At 31.6% G+C, this 10915-nt stretch overlaps 1 protein-coding gene across 3 annotated transcripts; it reads left to right on the forward strand.

Moving 5' to 3' along the window:
• Positions 1–1010: 1010 nt before the first annotated feature.
• On the forward strand, positions 1011–9896 carry LOC136987219 (uncharacterized protein DDB_G0287625-like). 3 transcript variants are annotated; one of them, XM_067284911.1, is made up of 3 exons: positions 1011–1066; positions 7533–9488; positions 9569–9896. In XM_067284911.1, exons 2-3 carry the CDS (start codon positions 8199–8201, stop codon positions 9746–9748), a joined length of 1470 nt encoding a protein of 489 aa, XP_067141012.1. In that variant the 5' UTR covers positions 1011–1066; positions 7533–8198; the 3' UTR covers positions 9749–9896. The 3 variants fall into 3 exon arrangements, with proteins under 3 accessions (XP_067141012.1, XP_067141011.1, XP_067141010.1); XM_067284910.1 differs by lacking the exon at positions 1011–1066 and adding an exon at positions 1099–1295; XM_067284909.1 differs by lacking the exon at positions 1011–1066 and adding an exon at positions 5709–6109.
• The last annotated feature ends 1019 nt before the right edge of the window (positions 9897–10915 follow it).

Below are 10915 nucleotides of genomic sequence, written 5' to 3' on the forward strand. Positions count from 1 at the left end.
TAGATAATATTACTTAATGTTTTTATTATCCGTACGAGTATTAATAAAACATTATTTGTTCTTAATATCAAGGCAAATTTATATAAACTTAACATAAATGTTTGAATTTGTTCTGTGAATAAATTTAAATTTTTTGAAATTTGCTTTAAATTATATTTATATGCAATTATATAAATAATTAAAGAGCATTTAAAATAGAATACTGTCCTTCCTGATTATTTTAAAAATAATAGGATAGGGAATATTCCCTACAAGCTAGCTGATAAAGAAACCAGTTTATAATTACTGTACTATTATTGTTTATTTATTTTTTAACGATTTTACGCTAAATTTTTCTCCTTTGTTCAAACAAGTTATGTTTATTTAAAATATTTACGGTTTTTAAAATGAAAATTTCTTTAACTGAGGCGATAAAAATTCCTTCATCCAGGGAAATAATTCAAATTTTAATATCAAATTAGTGTCAATTATTATTAAATACAGATTTTATACTTTAACCCGTAAATTTATCATCTGTACTATAAAAAAAATTAAATGTGGATTGATTAAAACTATAAACAGTTTGATATAAAAATATTATATATTTTCTTTAGGGAATTATTTCAAATAAATCTTACGAAATAAAATTGATTCACTAATTATAGAATAAATATTGTTATTTAATACTTTCAAACAATTCTCTATTACGTAGAGTTAATTAATTTATAATTATTTGCATATCAAATAATAATCATTTATTTTAATACAGACTTTATGCGTGGGAAATTATTATATTTGTACCTATTTAGGGAAAAATACGTAAAACGTTAACCAGGAAAAAAAAACTGTAAAAATCCCTATTTTATTTTTTCGGAAAAATTCAATTTTTATTTCTAAAAGCGAAATTATTTTATATTATTTTTATACAAATTTCATACGGAAATAAGAAAACAATTTCATTTATATAATATATGATTTAACATTAATTTTAAAAAATAATTCCTTTAAAACATCATAAATTCCCTTTTTTCCCCCTTAAAAGATTACGTGATTTGCATTGGATTAGATTAGCCTTACACTTCACAAGGTAAGCAAGAACCTTTACACGAATATTTCTTGACGTAGAACGATGTTAAGAACATTTTCTATTCGAAATTCTGCTATTAATCGCGGAAAATCAAGGATAAAGTCTGAATTACTTCCATTTATCCTTTGCCAGACGATAAATCAAGTAGAAAATGACGTCATTGTCTTATAAGTGACGTCACTTTCCACTTTTATGAATCAAGAAGATGTACTTAATGGAGTATTTAATGGTAAAAATATAAAATATTTAATGAATTTACACACTTTTCTCGCTCTTCACACGTAAATTTCACTTTTAAACTTAACAAAAATCAAGTGAATCTCCTTTAATAGCCTTTAATTAGGTCAAAAACTAGGCTAAGACTGGATTAAATGCAGTCTTTTCATACAGGATTTTCTGCTTCTTTTTATGATTAAGAGGAGCTTAAAAGAGTTCAGCGATTATTATCAAGGTTAAAGCAAATATTTACTCACTCTTCACCTGAAAAATATATCAAGAACTATTATGTTTTTATTTTTTATTTTTTTAAATAATAAACCAACTAAGATGGCTTGTTGTAGAGTTCAATGGCAAAAATGGTAAGGAAATTCAATTTAAATGCCAGTTAGTGACCCAAAATAGGTTCAGGTATATTAGGAACAATTTAGTATGAGAAATTCTGTAATTTGGCCTTAAAACCTTGGAATTTTAACTTAATATTCAACTTGTAGGACTCTTTATAAGGATGTGTATTTGAATTTAGGGATTATTTTAGGGATTTTATAGGAAAGGTAAGTTTAAACGGCTAAAATAATCCCCAAATTTAGCCTTATAAAAAGTTCTATAAACTAAATGAGCAGGTTGTAGTCTAAATATTGGCTTATACTTACACTAAAACCTTTATTGTGATTTTATTATTGTTCTTGTCATTTTAAAAAAACACAAAATAAGATTAAAAATTACTGTTTAAACCAGAAAATAAGACTAAAATCAAGCATAAAATTCCAAATGATTAATTATTATATTTTATTTTTCGATTGACTAAAATATATTTTTATCATAACAATTTCATATAAGCATCTATATTAATAATCAAGTTGTTTATATGCAGAACTTCAAGGTCTTTGAGTAACAACAACAACATAAAAGGACAATTGTGTACTATACATGTGTAGACTTTCAACAGCATCTAATCAATACTTTATATATTTATCTTTAAATTTTTTTATTTAAAAAAAAAGAAAAGTTGGTTAGATGCCATTTTTACACATGCAAACTTAAGCAACATATACATTAGATGTTGTTTAAGTTTACTTGTATGTTATTTATTATGATTTTTAAAATGCCAAGTATAAATTACTTATAACAAATATAAATTATACTGTTTAATTTTTTACATATACACTTTTATATATTTAATTATTTATTAAATAAAAAAAAAATGTGTTGATAGATACTATTTAAATTACATTTTATTATTTTAAAAAGTGTATGCACTTAAACAGTGTACAATTCCTTACAAAAATATGAAACTAGATACAACACTAATTAAGTATATGCATTTAAACTTAAAAGAATACCTTAAATGTTCTATAAGTTTACATGTATACACTTAAATAGTGAGCACACTTAAACTCTGAATGGTATACACTATCATATACACCAAACATCTGTACACTACATCATGTATACATGTAAAATTAAACGACATTATAGGTAGCTATACATCCACAAGAGCCGAATTATCGGGCTAGAGTTGGCTATAATAAATAAATATAACTCAGCGCGATAATTCGGCTCTTGTGGTTAGTGTATACTTGTGACGGTTAGTCGTTATTTATTGAATTATAGGTACTTTAAAAGTTTATACATATATAGTTTCATGTTATTTAGTAATATTTGCATTTAGTAATTGGGTGTTTAAACGGCTTCTAACCAGTTATTACTTTAATTTATACACATAAACTTAAATATAATACAATGTTTTATATTTCTGTTTGAAGTTTACGCATATACACTTACTTTTACACATAAAATACACATAAATTATAAGTAAAAGTAGATTTATAGCCTACATGTAAACATTTATACAGTACGTAAGCAATATTCTAAACATATAAATGAAACAATTGTATTATTTACGCAAACAATAGCCATGCAGTAAAATATTTTACAGATATAAGCGAATTATTGTATAAAAATATAATTATGACGTAAATTTATCGTATGTTAGAGAACGTGATCGAATGTCGTGATATATCTAGAAATTGTATAACGAAGAAATGCCGTTCTACGTGTTTTTTTCCTCGTTCCTATCTCGATATAGACGAGGACCTTGAGATTTGGATTAAAGTAATAAGTCTGCCACGTCTACAGGCACGACTACTGTAGATAAATATTAATTTGATAGCGAAACGGAAGGTAACATTATCATTACGCGACAATTTTACGAGGCTCCTTCACCTTGATGGGGTAGGGAGAATGATACAACTAATGCACCCCGAAATACAAAATGAGGCCCACGATTAGGAGACAAAGGAAGCCTTGACTTGTCCACTCTGACATCCTAGACCTGTAGATTCCTAGGTTTTTCAAATCGCCTATTGTTGCATCTATGTAGGAAAACAGGACGTGTGCCCTTTAAAAAATATTATAACGATTAGTAAAATAATATAAATAGCTGCATTTTGAGTTATGTCACAGGCTTGTTAAGTTTGTGTGGCTTGTAATTTCTCGAAACGTGTAGAAATTTCACACGAAACGACATAAATTTACCTAATGTTTAATCTGTTATGTCCTTATAAGGAGTTTGTATATACATTTTACACAAATTTATTGAATTTAAATAGACTTTCTTGATGATAAAATGTGTTTTGAGTAGGTGATAAAGTTACAGTTTATCTGATAATTTCCTCTTCTCTGCTTCCCTTATTATCTTCTAACTTGTGTTAATTTCTCTAGTGGATTCTACTTAACATTTTGCTTTATTTTGTTTAAAATAAACAAGGATCTTATCTATTTTATTATTATTATTATTATTAGAAATTTCTGAAAATGTTTATCTTTTATACAAATCTGTTATGACTAACACGCGCTGTTTGCATTCAAACACGCCTTTTCCTTCATATATGGGACACGTTTATAATCTTCAAACTGGATTTTAATTATATAAAAATTATTTTAAATCCATATTTCGTGTGTTAATGTATTTTTAAAAGGCGTTTAATACACTATTTTCGCCGAATAATATATAATTTATTCATGTATAACCTACTCTAATACTGGAAAGTACTCGTTAAAGGAATTATTCACTTCCTTAATTTTTCGTTTATAAAAGACGGGCTCTTCTGTATAGGAGGAACCTTAAGTAGTAATATTATTTGTTTATTTATTTATCCGTCTATTTAGCGACAGGGTGTTGAATTTTTTTTATTGGAGATCCCTACAAAAATGTACCACCGTTTACAGTGATCAGTTAAGGCAATAAATTATAAATTAATTAATTAATTAACTTTTTAACGTGGTAAGTGTTTTCGGGTGTGACAAATGACAAATTTGCAGTTCATTTCGTAATTTCGAGCGACTTTTTCAGTTCCTTTGGTGCGTATTAACGGAAGGGGAAGCTTCAAAAGTGCATTTCTATGTCCTTTCGCAGCTTTTGTGAATAATTTTATCGTCAAGAATGCTAGTTTATAGCATAAAAATTCACAATTTTACTTATTATTGGACCAATATTTCGCTGATGTCAACTCTTTCTCCATAAACAGTTTCAAGGACATAAACGTAAATTATAGATCCCATATCGCGTGGTTTGTTTACATTCTTAAGTTTTAATCAGAACTTGCAAGCAAAAACAAAAAAAAAAAAAAATATGGCAATCGATAAGGATGACCAACACTTATCGTGGCAGCAATGAGCTGGGAGGGGGGGCTGCTTTTAAAAAGTATACACCTAATGGGTTTCGTGTCATGCCAGCTCTGGTTTCATTCCTTCTAGATGGGGAAAAATGAAGAATTTCAAGAGATTAATTCTTTTATAATGCGTCAGACGTTGCTTATGGAATTTTCGCATTGACGTCGTGGGTGGAGGAGGGTCATACAGGTTATTGGAACGCAGTCGCCACCTTAACGCTTCTCTGTCCAAATTTAGATATCGTCGTCATTGTTACCTTGAGTCGGCGTGAGGAAAGACCCGTATGTAGGCGAAACACTCTTTAAAGAAGGGGATGAACGTTTGGAACTTGAGAAAAACACGAGAAGTTCCCACCACGTGATACCTAAACGTTCCGATCCTGGGGAATTTCCCGGTGTCGGTATGGAATTACTTTTGCTCACCTTTAAGTACATTATCCTTAAGGACAAAGAGCAATACATAAAGAAAATTCCTGCAAATGTAATTTTATCATTATTCACGGCGGGATAAAATCAATTTTAACACTTTAGATCTTATCTTCCACGCGCCCCACCCAATTGGGAATATGTAAACGTTTTTATTTTTCTCCCACGCTTTGAGGAAGAACAGCATCCTTTTTCTAAATTAAATAATTTAATTGTGTATATATATATATTTTACTGAAGCAAAATAATAATAATAATAGTTAATTAATTAACGCAAGAAAAATACTTTTCTCCTTAACGCATCGTTTAAATATCTATAAAATTAACATGAAGACGTTAATCTCGAGAGTCAGAAGTCGTAAATTACTAATTCTATTAATGAACTAACGAGCGTTTTGGCGTAGTAATTGTAAAAACCCAGCGTGGTATCCACCCAAAGTGAGAAAAACAGGGCGTTAATAGGCGAGAAGATGTTATACTCTGCACATCAATTTAGTAAAAGTTAGCGGGGAAACAAAAAGGAAGTTTACAGGTATAGTCGTGGCCTAGATTGTTATAGACCTTGGGAAAGGAACTGGTCTCATTTTTGATGAAAGGGAAGACACTATTGCTGATTGGATAGGCTATATAAGCATATGGAGATGCATCTGCTTTTATTCCCATTGTTGACTTACTTACCTGGAGGAAAATTCAAGATACAAAATGAATTGGGTCCTCTGCTTGCTTGGTAAGCTGTAACGATATTTTTTATTTGGGTTTTTTTTTATAGATATTTAAATAACTATAATTTTGAATAAGGACCAGTTTAGAAAATATTATTCCTGTAATTGTTTGTCGTGTTTTGGGTTATAAGATTTTCGAGATAAGCTTTTTTTTTGGAGTTTCCAGAATGGTGTAATTATCTTCTGCAAGTCTGTATCACAGGAAGTGATTATTGAACGTTATTCGTGGTGAATTATTAATAATTAGAATATGCTTAATATGCCTTTCATATATTTTAAATCATTATCATACCGAAAGATAAACAGGAAAGGTGAGTGATTAAACATGATTGGAAACGAGATTGGCAATGTTCTTTTGCAAAAAAAGGCCTATTATTTGTCAGATTTATAGTTTCGAGTGCTGTGACAGGTAGGGTCATATTTATCATTGGCAGCGTGGAGGCTGATCTTATCGATAACTCATACAAAGTGCCTGTCAAGAAAGACGTTCCATTTTCCCCATCCTCTTTATCTCTCTCTGCACTGCTGCATCTCTCTTAATTCCGAATAAATGCGACATATTTGTTTTTTGGTGGGTGACTTTGTCTATTCTGTAGAGTTTACGACAAATGAGACGAGACGGCCCCTCAAACTCCCCAGTAGCTTCGCCCCTGATTGACAGGTTTGTTGAAGGATAGTTGCCTGCCGATACTGGAAGAATTGCATTCTTGCCTCTTACTGTTTTCAACATAGACACATTAATAATTTCTACCAAGCAAAGTGCATATTCTGTTAATCAATCACTATATTACTGTTATTATTACATCCTAGAATTATGTTAATATAAGAAATATTGGATAGAAAATACAATATTTTCATTTATTCTTAATATACTGATAATAATTAAGCGTAAAATCAAAATTAAATAGAGAGAAACTGTATATGTATTTCTAAAAGTATGACGTTAATATATTGTCGTGTTCTTCGCTTTATATTTAGCAGACAGACTAATTAGATAAAATCAAATATAAACGGGGAATTACCTTATAAACAATTTAGCAATGGCCTTGTGGAGAGCATAAAAGTAATTTACAAGATTTTATTATTATTATTTAATCGTCATAATCAGGAAATGCATCTTAATGTAAACACGAAATAGTTTAACATTTTAAAAGAAAACTCGTTTATCTGGTTAAAATATTTCTAAAATTTTTATATTCAGTGATATAGTATGTAATTTGATGCAGACTTGATTATTAATTAGCAATATTGCATTTCAATTAATCATTTTTATCTATTTTAAAGCGTTATCGATATCTTAAGTATACTTTACATAATATTAGTGTATTTTAAATTAGGATAGAGTGAAGTGTAGATTATCGACTAATAAATTTTATACATAATTCATGCAGTAAATATCTTCAAAATTTTTATTCTACTTTTAAACAGGTTTTTTGGCATTGAGTCATGCACAACCAAAAAGTTTTGTGTACGTATCTGAAGTTGAAGAAGATATTCTTCCTCCTGCCCTTCGCCTGTCACGACAGAAACAAGCACAACAACGATATAACCCTCCTCAAATTAAGCATACGATAACGCAAGGAGAGAATCAGAGAATTCTTCCACTTGCTCCCGTTCTTCCAACATCAGGAAATGCCGCAAATTCGGGATCGACTCTGCCAAGGACATCCAGCTCTTTTTCCAAACCGGCTTCCTCTGGAAATAATGCGCGTTTGCCAACTAGAACGTCATCTCCAGCGTTAAAGAATGATGATCCCTCCTCCTATTCAGGAAATTCTTCTCCTACAATCGGACGTTTCAACTCTCCATACCCATCAAATCCATCTTTACACAGAAGTTCTGATAACAGTCCATTTAATACGCAAGATACATTTGGATCTTCGCGTCCTTTTAATGATTCATTATCGAGTAAAATAGATAATAATCCATCGTCATTTTCAGGCAGTAATTCCAATAATCCTTCATCATCAGGAAGAAGATATCCGTCAAGTACATTCTCAGGAAACAATTACCCATCGAGGTCTTCGGGTGATAATTTTCTTGATCAAACTGCACCAAAGATTGCAGACAATTTTGGTTCTTCTCGTGCGAGTAATGACAATCGCTTTCCTCCTCCACGATCTTACAGTAAAATTGAAATATCAATCACCGGGAAGCGGATTTTCTAATAATTTAGGAAATGTGAACCGCACCTCTCCAAGGCAGTTGACCTCCAGAAATGTTAATCCTTCCAGTTATAACACCCAGGGTTTGGCACCACAGAAAGATGGGTATTCTAACTATAGTCCAAGCATTCCTAGTCAGTTATCTTTGCAGAAAGCCTCCGTAAGTGAGGAAAACTCTCAACGCAAAAAAGGTAAAGCACTAACACCCTGCGAACTTCTCAGAGATCAAATTTCTTTGAATCTTCCACTCGCCACATTCAGGTTTGCTAACGAAAATCAGCAAACTGGAGGCTATACAGGTGATGCGTCTTCAGGAGAAAGGAATCCTTCCTCCGGTTTTAATGATAATCCCGGAAGAAGAGGAAGGAACACATCGGGAAGAGACGGAAATATCGGGGTAAGCAGACAGACAAACTATTCTCCAATTAATTCGTTTCCTTCGGGAAGATCCGGAAGACCACAAAGTCAAACTTATGTCCAGTTACCACACAAAAACAGCAATGTGCCGGTTTTAGTAGGTTACCAATATAACAGATCACCAGCGAATCTTCCAAGTCAAACACAACGAAATAAACAAAACTTTAACACGGTTCCTCCAAATTTGAACAGATTTAGTTTCGACAATTCCCAGCAAAATATCGGAGCAAGATTCAGCAATGCTGGCAACGTTGCAAAGTCTTCAAATCCAGCGCAGAATAGCGGACAATCGATAGTTTCAGATAACATCCCACAAAATCAAAACAAACAAGCTTCAGTTGTTCAAAATAATTATCCTAATTCAGATAATGAGCAAAGATCAAATTATTCACCTCAATCTTCAAGTTCAATCAGTCAAAGTGGAGGAAATTCTCAAGACTTCCGCTCTGGGAACAGGAATAAAAACGTCAAAGTGCCTCGTATTTATTATAATAATGATCATTCAGGAAGAACGGGTTCGAACACTGGATTATCAATAAACAACAGCGGTAGATCTCAATCTTCTTACACGTATTATCGTCCAACCTCCACTCCAAATCATCCAACGGAGCCTGTGGAGAAGGCGACATTCGGTACAGCATACATCACTATAGCACCTCTACCTCTAGATGTAGATGGAGACGAAATACCAGGAAGAGCTGGAGTGGATTATCCCACTTACCACGCCATTCCCACCACATCTTTCACTTGCAATCAAGTTCCTTTCAACGGATACTACGCCGATATGGAGGCGTCTTGTCAGGTATGGTTCCATATAAATTTCTTCTTGTTTTCATGGATTATATAGATTTTTATACTAAAATATATCAACGAATTTTATAGGTTGTACACTTTTGCCAATCTGGAGGGGTCCAGAACAGCTTTTTATGCCCAAATGGTACCATATTTAGCCAGAAGAAGTTTTCGTGTCAGTGGTGGTATAAGACTAACTGCACGGAATCTCCTTTTTACTTCAGCCTCAACAGTGATCTGTACAAAATTCCAAGTAAAAAACTGAATTAAACTGTATAAAATTAAGATAATATATATATATATATATTTTTTTTATAAATATTTGTGTTAAGAGTATTCGTTAAATACAAGTAATTTGTCTGAATCAATGTTAAGTGTATCGAGTTAAATCAGTGATTAAAAATATTCCTAAATATAATTGATTGGAGTTATTTATGAACATTCAAATTAGTGAAATTTTATGGGTCTAACACCTAAATAGGGGCTTGTATCTGAAAAAATCCTCTAAGGAGGCAGTCCATCTTAGCATAGAGCTTACATGTTGCGTTGCCTTACCCCATCAATCTAATTTAATCCTTAATTTATGGTCAGCTTAAGGAAAATAGGATGACTCAGGTGTTTTGAATAAAAACAACAAATGATGGGGATTTAATGGGTCCATTTTACATTTTTAGGGAGGGGCTCAAAACTACTATGTATGCACAATGAAAAGAGCATCTGTTATTAAACATACATACTAAGGAACAAGCGTTCGAAGTTGAAGCTTCATTCTTCTAGGGTAACGACACTTACTTTATTATTCTAGAAAAACAGAAGTATTATATTTTTTTCCTCTAAGAAACTGCATTGTTCTTTTCGTTTCACATGGTTGGAGAGAATGGCGTGCAGAAAACCAGTTTTTTTAACCAAACAATTTAGGAGAAAATTTTCTAAGTTGTGTGTTTTCTGTTTCTCACGGACAGGGTTCAAACCCGGAGTGCCACCTTCATTCCTGCATGCGTAAGTGTGTCGTCATTTTCTTTCAGGAAAAGTCACGTAAGAATTTCACTAGTAGTTAGTTCACTCGTACTGCATAACAGGTAGACTGAAGGTATAATATATATAGTTGATTGTAAAATAATCTATTCTATTTAATTGATCCTTTCTAAAGATTAGTGGTACCAGTTTTACAATATGTTAGTGCTTCATCTTAAGTAGTATTCCTAAGAGTCCTGATCAGAAATTTTTGTCCTTTACACAATTTCCTGTATAACCAATTATAATTTTCATTTTACTTTCCCGACTGTTATGCATACATTACAAGTGAAAGTGTGGGAATAGTCTCAAATTTGATCCTCCGAGTTTTTTGCAAATCTTCTCGTTTTGAGACTCCCTGAACCCAAAAATGTAAAAGAAAGAAAAAATTTCGTGTATATATGTGTGTATGTTGGTGTTTAT

This window comes from Centruroides vittatus, unplaced genomic scaffold (genome assembly GCF_030686945.1).
Source record: "Centruroides vittatus isolate TY-2023 unplaced genomic scaffold, ASM3068694v2 scaffold_149, whole genome shotgun sequence".
NCBI lineage: Eukaryota > Metazoa > Arthropoda > Arachnida > Scorpiones > Buthidae > Centruroides > Centruroides vittatus.